Source organism: Pagrus pagrus (assembly GCF_965226575.1).
Source record: "Pagrus pagrus genome assembly, chromosome: 16".
Taxonomy (NCBI): domain Eukaryota; kingdom Metazoa; phylum Chordata; class Actinopteri; order Spariformes; family Sparidae; genus Pagrus; species Pagrus pagrus.
In genome coordinates this window covers 7,773,298-7,789,332 of record NC_140200.1, presented here as the reverse complement: position 1 = coordinate 7,789,332, position 16,035 = coordinate 7,773,298, and the positions used below count along the sequence as shown (strand labels likewise).

Here is a 16,035-nt window from a genome sequence, read left to right as displayed (position 1 = left end):
CCCCTTCATTTAGCACCACTCTGTATGCATGTGCTGCTGATGTTCACTAAGAAAACACAGGTGTGTGTGTATAGTGAGGTAAAGTCTTGCCAACGACATGCTCGACTGTCCTGTTTCACCCGGTTTGTTGAGGTAGTTTATTTTGAAAAATGTTTAGCCTGCCAAAGCAATGCTAAATGACGGTGTATAACAAAATGGCTGTATGACTGTGACAAACATTTCAATGTTTCCATAACAGGGTTGGAAATACCAGTGAAATACAGGACGTATATAGATTTAGCGCCTGTCAATGTTTCATGAGATAAAATGAAGGATCAGTGCTGTCATAATGCACATATTAAGGCCCTACGTAGCAAATTTCCACAGATGTTTTCACTTAATTAGCCTGATTAGAGCTTTTCTCAGGACTCTAGTTGTAATCAGGCACAAGTGAAAACACCTGTGTGACTGTGCAGGGCCTTTAACCACAGTACCACAATATATAGAGGAAGTTTAATTCCATTTTTAAAAGCTAAGTTTTAGACCCACTATCCTTTTACTTAATTGTGGTATTGTTTCATGTATTTATTTAGGGCTACATATAGCTAACCTGCAACTATAGATTGTCCTGAATACAGATGTGAAATCATTTTAAGTGCAGGTAGAGAGATTAAAGGTCTAGGGAAAAAAAATTAAATTATAAATTTAAAAAAGGTGTAGGAAGTTGTACTGTAACAATATTTGTTTCCTCTTCTCCGTTTGTTGTAACCCTTGCGCATCAGATGGATGGTCGTTTACCCCACCAGGCCTGTTCAGAGAAGATGAGCTGTGAGTGACCAACAAATATTAAACTCAGAGACTGCCTAAACTATGTGGTAGTTATTGTCCCATGAGGCTAATACCCTCCTCCAGTTCATCAGGTGGTTTAACATAAAGACTGGAACAAATGGCATATAATGTGTTAAAGGTGCTGTTCCTGTACCCTTTTTTTACGCTAAGCTAAGCTAACTGGCTGTCGGCTCCTGCCTCATATTGACTGTACAGACAGGTATCAGACACTTAGAGTTCACGTTGCTCTGCAATAGATAGAAAAGAAATTGGTTTATACATATAACACATACATATACATACATACAGTACATGCATAGAAGGAAAAAAGAGGCAGATAAAACTGCAGCTGAAAACAAGACAACAACATTTGACCTTGAAAGGTGACGTCAAAAAAACATGAGATTCTCAATCTGCTCCTCCAACTCAGAGAACAAGCGTATTTTAAGAAATGTTGAGCTGCTCCTAATAACTGTGACAAAAATTTGCTGAGCAGTATATTTAACATTTACCCAATACTGATATATAACTGTAATAAACTCAAATCAGCTAATTATATCAAACTAGCCCATATTTGGGGCAAACGTTGTAATTATTGTCTGCTGCTAAATATTTGAGAGAAAAAAAAACAATTCACCTTTTGTAATTTTTTTTGGAGTGGTGGAATGTAACTAAGTACATTAACTCAAGTATTGCACATTATTCGCAAGAATAAAAGTTGGCAAAGTACGTCTGCAAACCTCGTACACGACGACACTTTACCCTCCACCTCCCTATATGAAAATCAGGTCATAAACATGTAATGTGAACATGATATAGGTTTCTGGCACAACTTAACACTTGTTTTATAGACAACAGCTTTATTATTAGACCAAAGCGTTTCGGCTCGTGGCCCCGGATGACTCTGATGAAAGCAAAGAGCCGAAATGCGTCGGTCTTATAATTAAGCTATCTATAGTACATATAAAGTGCTGCTAGAGCTTCCACCTCATGTGACCGCGATGTGACAAACATTATGCAACATACACATTAAAGGGGCGCTACGTAGACTCAAACTCATATTTTAATATCTACAATATGAATGAGATAATAATATAAAGGCAGAAATATGTTTTTCCATAACTGAATAAACAAGCTGTTCTCAGAGGAAAATAAACTGTTTGAAGATAGGAAGGTGGCAGGGTCCGCCACATATAAACAAGGTCAAACAGTATGAAGTTGTGTTGTCCTTTAAGGTCAGTTTGTTTATTCAGTCGTGAAAACAAAGAGTTTGTTTATTTAGTTTGTTTAGAGATAAAACAAAATAATACATTTTTATATTAATAAGTTAATGAAGATCTTTCTCATCTGATTAAAATTCCTTCTCCAAAACTACAGGTTTAATAGTAAAACATTGACGGGAGCCATTTTACTGCATAATGAGTACTTTTACTTTTCATACTTTGAGTACATTTTGCACTGATAATACTTTTACTTCAGTGATGTTTTGAATGCAGGACATTTACTCGAGTATTTCCACCTTGTGGTCTCACTACTTTTACTGAAGTAGAGGAACGGGACACGTCTTTGACCTCTGATTGTTTGAAATGAGTTTTTTTTCCAGTGATCGTGGCCACTTATCAGCCGATTGCGTCAGTATTCGAGCCTCTCGCTCCTGTCGTGAAAATCGACACCAAACTTGAGGAACTTTCTCGTCTCGATGCCTCGTCGACGGCACAGACGCTCTCTCGGGCAGCTCCTTTTTTAATCCATAACTTCCCATAAGAACGTGCCCTCTAAATATTCCCAACTCTATCAACACATGCATCACATTCACATGCTGACTCAACATCGCTGAAATATGATTCTCTCTCTCTCTCTCTCTCTCTCTCTGTCTCCCTCCCTCCCTCCCTCCCTCCTCTCTCTCCCATCTTTTGCGAGGCTGCAATAGAAATCCCTCCTCTGTATCTATGGGAATACAGGAGCGCTGTGTGTCCTCTACCCTCCCTTTCCACTCACCACCTCCCCTCTGCATATAAGGGAACGCTGGCTGTGCCCCCCTCCTCCCCTCCTCCCCTCCTCCCCTCCTCACCCCTCTCTCTTAGACACACTTTCTGTCTGACACACTCTCTCAGGACTCCCCTGCGAGCAAACCTAGGCAGGTAGGTAGGTAGGTAAACTCAGCACTGGATCAGAGAAAGAGGGAGAGAGAGAGAGAGAGAGGGGGGAATGTGTGTGTGTGTTTATGTATTTGTGTGTGTGTGTGTGTGTGCGCGCTGCTGCATCGCTGAGCTACAGAGACCGGAGGCGAGGAGAGCTGGAGCGTTTGTCCTTGAGACTGACTGACTGACTGACTGCAGCTGTGTGGAGCGGAGGACCAGCACATCCAGCCGGTGGATGAACCCGACAGTGAGTACTGAGCGAAGGGCAGCAAGACGAGCGGAAGGGAAGAAGTAAGGCGCAGGCTTGTTTTAAGTGCAGCGAATGTGTTTTTGTTCCTTGTCTGCTTGGAAACAGTCCGGCGTGGTGTTTGAATGGAAACAGAGGTGTGTGTGTGACATATGTGTGTGTGTGTGGCCAGGTGAAGGTGTACTCTGCTCCCAGGTGAACTCATCTCTCTTTTTATTGGCTCCCATCTGGACTTGCTTTTTCAGCCTATGTAGGACTTTGCGAGCAGTTCAGTTTGCAGCAGTGTCGGCTATGTGCGTGTGTGTGTGTGTGTGTGTGTGTGTGTGTGTGGCATCAAAAAAAAAAAAAGATGTCAGTAAACACAACATTACTGTACATCTCTACAGCTCCGTCCCTCCTCCCCTCTCTCCTCTCCCACTGCTCCTGTTGACAGATCGATAGTTATGCATCTATAATTGGAAGTCATCATTTATGGCCAGCCTCCAAAGCGAGTCATTATCATGTGTAATCTTGCAGAAAATTACATTTTGACTGGTGTACCTTGGCGTGGCCAAGAACCGGCGAACCGTGCTGAGAGGGCTAACTGGCTGCAAGGGATGACCGGAAGGTGGGGTGACAACAAGACGACCCCGAAAAAAAAAAGCCTCGGAGGAGGGTGGAGCGAGGCAGCGGGCCTGGTGTCACATTTTGCCCAAAAGCGAGCGAGTCCCAGCAGTGCCCCCGGGTGCATCTGCGTGATCAGATGAGGGAGGACAGGAGGGAGTCGTGGGCAAGAAGGAAAACACAGTGTGGAGGATGAGAAAGAAGAAGGGAAAGGAGGTGAGGGAATCGGAGGAAAGATGGAGCGAGTGTCGGCGTGAGACGGCGTCGTGAGCCGAGACTGGCTCACCTGTGGAGCTGCTGACAGGACGTGTTAGGGCCACGTTAGAGGGGTGGCTCCGGATGGATGGGTAGGAAAGGAAAGATAGCCGGAAGGTGAATACATAAAGCTGCGCTGGACTGTTTTTTAAACTAACATGACAGGATGGCTCTTTTGGTCTTTGTGTACGTCTGTGTTGATTTGTTTATTGTAGACACGCTGACAGCGAGCCAGAGGGCTAAATTTGCCACCTGTGGAGATAAAAGTGATATGATGAGATAGACTGCGTGCTGTTTTGTGTGTGTGTGGTTATGCGAAAGTGTGTATAATAGTTCCTGACATCAGCAGTAGGTGCATGATGCTGACTCCGAGGATTGTGTGTGTGTGTGTGTGCTGGGCCCGCACCGGCAGCTCCTCACCTTTGACGGGTCTGGGAACCAGGTGTGTGTGTGTGTGTGTGTGTGTACAAAAGGGGGGTTTGCTCGTGAAGAAGCATGTGTGTGAACCACATCTGTTCTCGTTAAGTAAAGTCAGTTATATTTATGATTTATTTAGATCAGAATCACAAATCAGCAGTGTAGTAAAGTGAAATAAAAGTATCATTAAGAAAATGTAAAAATACACGTCAGGTCCTCAAAAACTAAGATTTAAAGTACTTGTTGTGCAGAAAAATGGCCCTGATTAAAGGGTAACTTCCCCAATTTTACACTTTAAAGTGTGTTTACAGGTCTTGGGGAGCACTACTACAAATGTCGAAAAACTGCCTCCAGTGATGTCACTCAGTGGCTGAATTCTGGGTAATGTAGGCGGCAGGTTTTGAAAAAGCAGTTCACTGGTCTGCATCACAGTCATATCACACTGTTGACTCATTATGAACAGTTTCAACACAAATGATACAGCAGAACCAGAGATATCACATTTTTTTATTCCAGGCATTCTCAGTCCTTTAAAAAACCTGGTGCCTACAGTACCCACAATGCAACTGAGTGACGTCACTGGAGGCAATTCATCAGATTAGATGCAGCTTCCTTGATTATTATGACCAAATACTTGCAAAACCTACTTTCCCATTAGCCTCAGCTGTATTTAGGGCTAATTAGCGAGTGGTAGCATCAAGATAACACCTGCTGAACATTTACTTGTGTGCATTGTTATTATGAGCATGCTAGCATGCTGCTGTTAGCATTTAGCAGCACCGCCTCACAGAGCTGTAGATTCTTGGTCTTGTTTTCTGAAATATTGGATATTTTGACCTCCTTGGGCCTCAAGTACTTATTGAAATTAAACCATCTGAGAAGCTTAAAGGGGATACAACACAAATTAAATATTCAGAATAAAAAATGAACTAGATAAACTTAAAATTTCTGCGATTCCCCCAGTATTGTTTTCTCTCCACCCCTGCCTACTTGCTCGTGTCCAAAGAAAAACAACACTTCAAACACGGCACAGCAACCGGAGGGAACTCTGACAGAGTTGCCGAGAGATGTTGGCTTTATTTTCTTTTCAGAGATCCTTCATTGACTTGTTTGGGAAGAGGGTTTACTCGGGACTGATTTGAGAAAACGAACTAGGCAACAAACTGAATTTCCCATCAGCCTCCGTGGCCGAACTGTTAACAACTCAAAGGCATGTAAAATGTGACAAGGGTCCCAAACTACAAACAGCGTTTTTGCAAGATGTCACTAGCCAATGACGTTGGGAAACTCTGGTTTTATCTAAAACAACACATTGCATTTAATGAGCTTATTATATGTTTTGCATGTAACATCAAAAGTCCAATATTTCCCTCTGAAATGTAGTGATGAGTAAATATACTTTAGATCAAAGTGACATCCATATGACATCCTGTCACCATAGGCCCCGTCATTATGATAAAAATGTAAGATGAGACGGCATTTCTCCCAAATAATACTTTAATGTTCCCTGCTAGGCTCCTTCTTCTAGGAGAACCAGACATACAGAAACAATTTTAATACCACAGCATCAAGAACTAGAATGACAATAACAATAAATAAAGAGCAAATACAGATGACAAACATGTATCAGATACAGGTGCTACCAGCCACTCTGCACCACGTAGCACAAAACACACATAGACAACTGACCTGGATGAACTAAAGTCACCTACCGTCAGAGCTGGAGACCAGCAGCTGACCAGTTAATCCAGTCCTGCTTGTACAGAATATGAGGGGGTCGTGCTCTGGTAATCCACATTATGTTGTTAGGAGAGGCCCGGTTACATAATCGCCCTAAGAGCCTCCAGATGGGCACCTGCCAGAAGACGACATGGCATGACGACTGGACGCGGTGGAAACAGTGAAATGTGCTTCCTATAATCAGGGTAAACTGTTTAAACGTCACTCACATTAGACTTCCATTAGCGGCGCCTTTAAATAGTCGGCCCTTATCAGGCTTGTGGTCAGTTCTGCTGTGAATGTCACAGAAATATGTCCACTAGGGGGCCCTCCAGCCCCTGAGTTATTATGCAAAAACCATTTCTGCAGTTTTTTTTCCTCTGTGCATCTCAAATACTCATAAAAATGATCTCAAATTAGTCCTGATGAAACCCTGCCTGCCTGCCTGAATGCCTTCCTGTGCGTGTATGCGCTTCCTCCCCGGTGGGATCGTCCAGATAAGTGAAAGCCATTTGAGGAGCGCTGACCCTCTGAGGGCGGCAGCAGGTCCCAGCAGCTCTAAGTGACATTTTCTATGGTTACTTTGCTTTAAGTTTCTCCCAGAGGCTTTCTAAGGTTTCTGTGTGTGTGTGTGTGTGTGACCTCTGATCCCTATACAGGAGCGCGATGGATCAATACAGTGAAACCGATCTCATTCCAAACGCTCGTCTGTCAGTCAGTCCATCATTTCGTGTATCATTTCCCTCCCATCCGTCTATTTAAAGACATCGAACTGTAAAGAATGCACACAGAACAGAGAGATTTTCTTCCATTTCTATATCACATTCCCCTCATTTTGTTTCTCCCTCTTCTCTCCCCCCTTTAACTCCCCCCCTCCTCCCTTTGTAAACCATTTGAGCGTCTGAGAGGTAGAGTGTCGGAGCAGCGAGACAATGGTGTTTGCACACAGTGTCAATAGTCTTTCCCTCTGCCTCGGTAATTGATGGATGACTGTGAGTCAGGCATAAACTAAGCAGATTAAACTCACTAGATCTGAGGACTGATGCTAATGTATGTGTGCATGTGTGTGTGTTCGTGTGTGTGTGTGTGTGTGTGTCTGATGGGGGTTGGAGTTGCAGAGTGACTGTCCAGTTTTGGAAGTCAATCCGACAGCTGTCCCTGGAGGCTGAGATTTGGTGGCTGTGAGTTTTTGGGGATGAGGAGAAAGGGGTGAACACACACACAAACACACACACCCACGCTAACACGTGCGAGGGTGTCTGCTTCACTTGTGCGTTTCTTTTTCTTCAGAGAAACGGGATGCATCTGGTGTGTTGGGGGTCAATAGCTGGCAGCTGGGTGCTCTGTTACAAGGCAGCGTCCCTCTGGAGCAGCTATCGAGCTCCTGTCTTCGGCTCGCTCTCAGCGGTGTAAAAATATTTTGTGGATGTTTAACTGCAGCCGTGCGTGTTCAGCTTCAATTTCTGCATTTCTTCCATTTCCTGTTATGCTTTGCTTCATGTCATTATCCCTTCTTGTTCAGTTTACTCGTCAACTGACATTTTTGTTTGTTTGAAGTTGTCAAATAAAGAAATATTTAAATAAGCTACAGGGCTCATTTATCTGTTCAAGCTGCTTTTTTGTGCCATTTTTTAACCCAATACACTTTTGAAATCCAACAGGAGGTTTCAGTATCTCTAAAAAGCACAGCTAATATTTGTTTTTTTAGGCCAATCCCGATATTAATGTGATACCACATGTAAAAATGTTCTGTTCACATGTTGAACAGCAAACTTTACTTTTTTTTTTCAGAATTGTGTTCACGATGTTCTGAGTGAGACATTTTTCATATCAAAAACAAACTTGTCTGTGTTGGACAAACTGTCTGATAGAGTCAAAAACATCTTTTTGTGTCCTGCAATTTCTTTTCACTTATTGACGACACATACTGTACACTGTGTATCTTCTGTAAGCTTACAGTATATATTGATGTCGAAGGTTAGCCAGTCTAGCTCTCCTTCATGTGAGATCCCATAGAGCAGATAATTAACTCATCGATCAATGACAGAAAAATTATTTACAGCAATAACAGAACTGTAAAAGCTACTTACCAAGCAAAATGTCATAAACTGTGGAGGAAAAAGCTCCTCAGGTGTGATGATTTCTTGCTTTCCTCTGCTTTATATTATTTTGAATCGAACACAGTTGAGTCTTTGGACAGTTACTGCGACAAAACAAGCAAACTGAAGATGTAACTTTGGATTTTGGGAACTTGGAATAAAAAATAAAACTCTACAGCTATGCTAGCAGCTAGGTGAGGTTGCACCACTGAGGTATATAAAGGTACATACAGTATATTGATATACATATATTTATATATATGTAAATATATACCGTCAATGGGCTAGAAATGCTAACATCAGCATGCTAACATGCTCATAATGACAATGCTAGCATGCTGATTTTGACACAAGTAATGTTAGCCATCTGACATGTGTCCCAGACCCCCTCTGAACGTGGTCTGAGTGATCAGATCTTAACTGCGTCCTCAATGTGAGTGCTCACACCTGTACTGCTGTCCACCTCTGATTGGATCACTCAGGGCGCATGTCGATGCCAAATGTGAACGGAGCCTTAGTTTAGCGTGGTAGCATGCTAACATTTGCCAATTAGCACCAAACAGAAAGTACGGCAGAGGCTACATCAGTTTTGTATTTACCTGCTCATGAGCCAAAGTACTGGACGAATTAAAATCTTGACCTTATGATGGATCATTTATAACAATCCCAATAGCTGCTGAAAAACACTTAATTTCACAAACACTGATGTCGTGGTGGAGAATCACCAAAGCCAGATTCATCCTCTGGGCACCATGAATGTGTGTCGATCCCCTAAGCGACGCCGCTAGCACGGCTAATAATGTGATATATTATTCAACATGTGCCGCAGCCCTAATCTGAATTTAATCTGATCTTGTTTGATGATTACTGTTCAATCAACCGACTGAAACTCCTTTCAAGTCTGTCACCTTTTCATTTACATTACCTCAAACGACATTAAACTTTGACACGGAGCCTCTGTAAACTAGAACAAAAAGCTTTTGTACGGTAATGAGGAAATTATCAGAAGAGAAATAAACTCCTGCCCTTCATGCGGTTCACTTGACGCCACTCTGGCTTGACTCAAGTGTGCGCCATATTGTTGTGGTGCCTCTCAACGTCGCTCAGCTGGTGCCAAGGAAAATATCAAGCGCTGATAAAGCTAATAATCTCAGTTTTAATTCCCAACCTGCGCTCGGCTTCTGTATGAATATGTGAAGAAACCTCCTCGGCCGCGTTAGAGCAAATAAGGAATCCATTGATGGCAGCTGCCAAACTAAAAGCACAGGAGAGATAAGAGCCACTTCGCTTTAACGTCAACATCCAGTTTCCTAAATGGTTTATAAAAGATAATTTCTCAGTGTAGATAATGTTTTATGTGATACATTAACTTGAGTAGATTTGATTCGATAGCAGCTCTCAGTGTCTGGCTTTTTGTATTTTACGGCCCAGATAAAATTATCTGCCATTAGAAACCACACTCTCTTTATCTTCTATGGCTTTTTTCTACGCTCTCTCTCCTTTGTGTTTGCATGTGCTTGTTGGGTTCATATGTTTGTTTACACATGTAGCGTGTGTGTGTGCGTGGCCGCCTTGAAGCGGTGTGTGTGTGCGTCTTTCTGTTGGCGAGGCTGTTTCATGTGGTGCATAATGAGATAAGGTCCACTCCATGCAGTCTGCTGTCTGGCCCTTTATCTGAGCAACAGATTAGCGCAGGTGATTTCATTCCTGCGGAGATTGGTCTCGGCGAGGGTCAGCTCAGAGCACGGGTGCCACGTCACGTCGACGAGAGGGGAAGAGACAGGACGAGGCCGACGAGAAAAGAGCAGAAACTCTGACGTTCACGAGCACCAAACTCCATTTGACATTTGTGCGTTTCTGATGCTACAACATTATTGGCTTCTTTGGCTGTAAATGATAAGATTGTTCCTTTTGCTGTATGTCAAAGGACACAGGGTGCTTTTTCAGCAACTTTTTCTGTGTTTAGTGAGAAAATTGGACAGAGAACGTGACGATTATTGTGTTTTGTTCCTTTGAAAACCCAGGATGAGATTCGCTGTGCACGCTGATGGAGTTCATCGCTGTACCAAACTGATATTGTGTCTTTAATTAATTTAGAAAGAACTGGAACAATGTGGAAATAAATGTTCATTTCCTTCCACACGATGCTGCAGTATTTCTATTGTTCGTTCGGTGCTTCTTGGCAGGCGCTCCTGCTGAGAATGATAAGTTGGGACCTCGGGGCGAAACCATCATGATTTGAATTTGACCCGTGACCTCTCGACGAGGCTCGGCAGTGCATCTGTGTGTGCGTCTCCCCGCTGTGCGGCTTGTTTTCTGCGTGTACCAATGTTGTTTTTGTTTCCGCACAAAGAGGGATTTTTTGTTGACATGGTCTCACGTGCGTGTCAGTCTTGTAAGTGGATTAGGGACGTAGTGACAACAGGTTGCGTAAGACTCATCTGACCCTGGGCTGCTTCTCACTCTCACAGGAGAAATGACAGGATAGTTAGTGTATTAATTACTGTTTTATTGTTTTATTAAAGGTGTTATTTCATAGATTGTACAGTTACTGAATTCAAATCGGGTTAAATTGAAGGATACAGCTTGAAGTAGTAGAAATCAAAATGGATGCATCTCACACATTTTGTATGCGAGTAATTAAAACAGCTCCAGAGACACGAAACATTCATGTGGACGGAGGAAGATGTAACTGTGAGTTTAAAAGTTTTCAAACTAAATGTGCACATCTGCTGTTGTTTCTCTGCACCATACTGCACCTGATTGCACCTGATTGCACCCGTTAACCTTTTCGGGAGTGCCAAGCACTACTTACTGTGCCCCTGTTTGTACTACACGTGTGTGTTGTCAGCGAAGGGTGAAAAGCATCACATTAGGCACATAGCCGTATCTGATTAGAACAGATAAAAGTACAGTACTCGCAGGTAGTCAGTTAGGGCTTGGTTACAAACATATGTGCATGTGTTGCTATGTGAGGAGGTCCGTATGTTGAACCGTATCTAAGCGGGAAGAGGCTGGTTTGACATTGACTATCCAGCATTTTGACAATTATCACCACTTATATCTTCAAAGATCTTTTGACAGATATGGGTAATGATCATTTTCAATTATCGAGTAAAGGTACTATATGTAAGAATTTGAGTTTAAAGGAGCAATTTGTGAGATGTGGCTAGGATTTTAGTTCAAAAGATTCAAAAACCAGCTCACATTATCAACAGTTTGGACATCATGTCAAAGATGTGTTTGTACCTCAAGAGGCGATAGTCAGATAGCCACAGTAGTTTTAGCTGGGAAATGTGTGTGAGCAGTGAGTTCGCAAAGTCACAAAGGCTTTTTTAAGCTTTTTAAGTCGAACAAATGAACATAACAAACTCACAAAAGTAAACATTTGTGCACCTTTTTTCTATATTAAACAGAAATACGACTGTTCTCCTTTTGAATTCAAGTTTCTTTCTATTATTGAACAAAGACATTTCCTTGTTAAGTTATCGTGAAAGAGACTTTGTTTCAACTCGACAGGAGCAGCACCAATTCGTGCATATTGCACCTTTATTCTCTTCTATTTTCAGTCAATGATGGATTATTTATTCCATAAAATGTCACAAATTAGTAAAAGAAATTTTGATCACAATTTTCCAGAGCCAAAGTTTATGTTTGTTTTGTCTAACCAACAGTCAGAAAGCCAATGATATTTATATCAAACAGGTAAAAAACAGTCTATTTTTTCATTTAATAAGATGGAAACATATGATTTTTCTTAATTTCTTAATTGTTGATCTATTAATCTGTTAATTATTTGTGGATTATATTTGATTTCACTGCTAAAGACACATTTCTGATTATATTTCTTTGACCACTTTTTCCTTATAAACATTTCATGAGTCATTAAACTTTTATAAAATCCTGAATTTGAATTGATAAAAGATATACAGCAGTCTATTATAGATGAATGTGTCTTCGGTATATATAATAAAACATCTTAAAGTCATCCTTTAACTCATCCACACAGACACAAGTCATTATTCATGCTGAAAACAGAATCTGCTGCTATTAAATCAATAATTCTCCCTCCACGTTTCCTCGTAAACTTCCTCCTCAGACCTACAACCTGTGAAATAATCCTCTGTTGTCATATCCACCTGCCCCAGCGAGAGGCCGGCTCTCATTGGCTCGGAGGACGGCCAATGAGCTGCCGGCTCAGCGTTCCGGGGGATGGCCATTCAAATGGTGTGGCTGAGTGTTCATGAGGGCCAGCTTTGCTTGGAGACCCTTGTCACACACACAGCCAGCCACAGTCACAACAGTCGGGACTTCAAAGGCAGCCAGCGGGGGCCAGGGGCTGTTGGTGAGAAGTGTGAGTGACAGGAAGACAGACGCAGGGACAATGAGAGGGGCCGAGAGTGTGACACAGGGGCAGTAGATGGAGACAAAGTTTGGAGGCAGAATAAAGAGAAAGTGACAAACAGCACAGAGATACAGTTTATACAATCTGTAGAGGAGGAGAAGAGGCAGGCAGGAGCAGACACTTTATTTTTTTTCTTCCTCCTCGGAGCATGGTGGCAGAGTGCACATGGATTTAGTCGACCTCTACCTCCCAGAGTGCTTCACCTACCACTCTGACACAGAGTAAGTACTCTCACTCCACAGAGCATTGAAGCGTACGCTACCAAGATGTGTTACACAGGCGTGATAGCAAGCTGAGATTGTGTGTGAAAGTTACAGTGATACCGACTGACTGACTGCCTCCTTATCTGATTTGTGTTTGGATGTTACGTGTGTGTCTGCAGTGCTCACATCAGCTATTTTTTCATAAGGTCTTTAGGTACCGACAAGTTGATTTGAATCAGTTTCATTCATGACACATCTGTGAGCACTGAATCAAAATGATTAAGAGAGTGAGAGTGGGAAAGGAAATCAAGAAAATCAAGAAGTTCAGTTTGTCGAGCATGATCACTGTTCTCTTAAACTTTGCAGAAAACTGTTGACTTTTGCTTTTATAATATCTGCTCATTCGGTCCCTTATACCACTTAAACATTAAAAATGATCTCTTTTTTGCCATTTATCTCCGTTTAAATTAAACCAGGTCAGCATTTTCCATTGCTGACCAATTTTAGGACAGCATTCTGATGAACCCCGCCAAAGATTTCATGAGCGATTCATCAGATTATAGTTTTCCTCGATTAGTCAAAGGTCTATAAAATGTCAGAAAATGGTCATTAATGCTCATCACACTTCCCTAAAGCCCCAACGTGACGTCTTACAATGTTTTGTGGTGACTAACCAACAGTCCAGCAGTCAGTTTGTATTTTCAGTTTTGATATAAGACGGAGAAATGCAGGCAATCCTCGCAATGCACTGAAGGAAGTAGAGACTTGTCTCTCAGATTTTGTTGGGTCAATGATCAAAATAGATGCTTTTCCCTCTCGATCGACTCATCAGTTCATTGAGAAATCGTTCCAGCTCTACTGACGTTTGATAGAAAGTTTTATTTCTCTGTGCTTTTAGGAAGTTTCCATTAAAAGTTCCCAGGTGTGGGGTTTCGTTTGCATTGCTTACAGTTGCCATTGTCCAGCCTGTTTGTTTGTTGATAGTGAGGGTGAGTGGGTACGACCAGTTTGCGGGTCATCCGAGGCTGGTGAAGACCCGGCAGGAACAAGGAAGCAATTGAAATCCTGCAACGAGATGTGCGAAGCAGCTGTTTGATTACCCGGAGACGGCTCTGTGATTGCCTTTCTTTTCTGCAATCATAAAAAAATCGTGTTCATTATCGTCGCCGCCGCGCTTTTTTTTATCAGCTTTGGCGTAATCGGCCCCCGCTCCGAGAACGCAATCTCATCGAGCGGTTCAAGGTTTGAAATTAACTTCCTCCAGCAGAGGAGAGGATCAAGAGAATCCAGAAACGAGACAGACGGACGAGGACTTCAAAAGACAGTTGAAGGCGGAAGACATGTGGACGTACAGGTTGGCTGATTGCCGGTGACAGAAGCGGGCAGATAAAGAATGGGAGAAAAGGCGGTGATGGCCGCAGATGATCCCCTGCATGGCACGCTATCCTGCGGGTCCAAGCTCCAGCCACATCTCCCAGCTAACAGCTTCGTCCAAAGCCTGACTAAGGCTCTTACGGCTGGCTGGGGGTGCCACTGATCCCTGCTCATCTCCTACTGGCTCATTAGTAAAAAAACACTACTGAGACCCCACTGACCTAAATAAGTGCTCCTCAGGGTTGGGGTTAAAGCTGAAAAGTTAGTCGACGGTACCTCAAAAGTCTGTTTTTTGGTGATATTGTGGGAATGTATGTCCCTTTATCTCTGCCTCTTACTTTCTGTATTTCCTTCCCTCCATGTTTCCCTCCCTCCCTCCCTCTTCTTCTCCCTTCATCCGTTGGGTCATTGTCTGCATTATGACTCTGCTCATTTGAAAGTGAGTGTTGCCGTCTCTCTTTTCCCTCAACACCCCCCAGGTTAATGAGCCACAGGACGGCCCCCTTTCTTTTCTGTCCCTGCCCGGCCTTTTCACACTCCCTCTATCTGTCTGCCACTCTTGTAATTTCCTCCCGCCTCTCTTCTTCTTCTTCTTCTTCTCCTCCTCCTCTCTTTTTTGTCTCCCTGTCGTTTCACGCTGCATTTTGGCCTTTTGTTGCCAAGGTGCAATTAGACTTGTTTTGGACACAAAGGGGGGGGTTAGGTACGATAACTTTGAATGCCCACTGACGCACTCACACACTGATTTATCCGTGCTGCACGCCGCTGTAGAAGCCGCACCAACCATCTTTTGATGGGCTTTTATGTGCAGTTGTAGATTAGTAATCTGTCAGAGTGAATGTTACATCACATCTGATCACCCCACTCTAATGTCATTTCATTATGAAAGCAAAATGCCTCCCTCCTCCTCCTCCTCCTCCTCCTCCTCCCCCTCCTCGTCTTCCTCCCCGTGATGCATTATAATTGGAGAGCGCGGAGAATATCTCACTCCTTACCTGTCAGAGCCTTGACACAGCAATATGGACGCCTGTGATGGATAGCCAATAAGTAAACCAGTGAGTCACTTTAAAAGGGAGCTGAAGTCTCTTCACTTTACTGTTTTTATAGTCTTTAAAGTGGATTGGAGAGGTGAGGGATGGCGCGGGGGGAGAGCGGGAGTTAAAACGGCATCTTGTTTATTGGCCGGTGAGGTAAAATTTTGGGGTTTAAGACTAAGACTAGAAATATTTTGAGCTGATACGATACCTGAATTTGAGTATTTATAACTAAATAATATACCACAACTTCTTCCCAAAACCATTTTTCATTTGACAAAAACTTCTCAAATCGATAAATTAACTAAATGAGTTGTAATCTGAAAGGAATTACAGAGAATTAGCGCAGTTCCCCCAAAATACGGGTCTTTTTTAGCATCCTGAGGCTAACTGTTTGAATTTTATGGCCGTCAACGTTACATTTTTGATTCACCTCTTTCTTACTTCCACTCATTAAAAGCAAGTCTATTCAGTGGAAAAGCTCAGATAAAACCCGTTGTATGCTACCTGAACAGCAGACAAAGAAAATTAGCCACTAGCTAGTTGACGTAGCACAGCACGTAGCAGCTAAAGAGCTGAATATATATCTCAGGAGTACACAGGGACCAAAGCAGAGTTAATATTTGACTTACATTCGTCAGAAGAGCAGAAACACGACTTCAAATGAACGCTGACGTTGGTTCTGTGTTTGCTGGTTGTGTAAATAGGCAAATGTTTGCTAGCAGCGATGG

At 42.7% G+C, this 16,035-nt stretch overlaps 1 protein-coding gene across 3 annotated transcripts in view; it reads left to right on the top strand.

Moving 5' to 3' along the window:
• The first annotated feature begins 2,924 nt into the window (after positions 1 to 2,924).
• The window catches only part of LOC311271658 (estrogen-related receptor gamma-like), a 30,801-nt gene continuing 17,690 nt past the window's right edge, over positions 2,925 to 16,035 (top strand). Inside the window, exon 1 of one of the 3 annotated variants that reach the window (XM_084377443.1) lies at positions 2,925 to 3,195. Coding sequence is in view for 2 of the 3 variants with exons in the window: in XM_084377442.1 (XP_084233568.1) it covers positions 3,184 to 3,239 (56 nt within the window). In the remaining variant the exon portion in view is untranslated. Of the gene's footprint in view, positions 3,240 to 12,566; positions 12,915 to 16,035 lie in introns of those variants that run through there. The other 2 variants (XM_084377442.1, XM_084377441.1) reach the window with 2 other exon arrangements.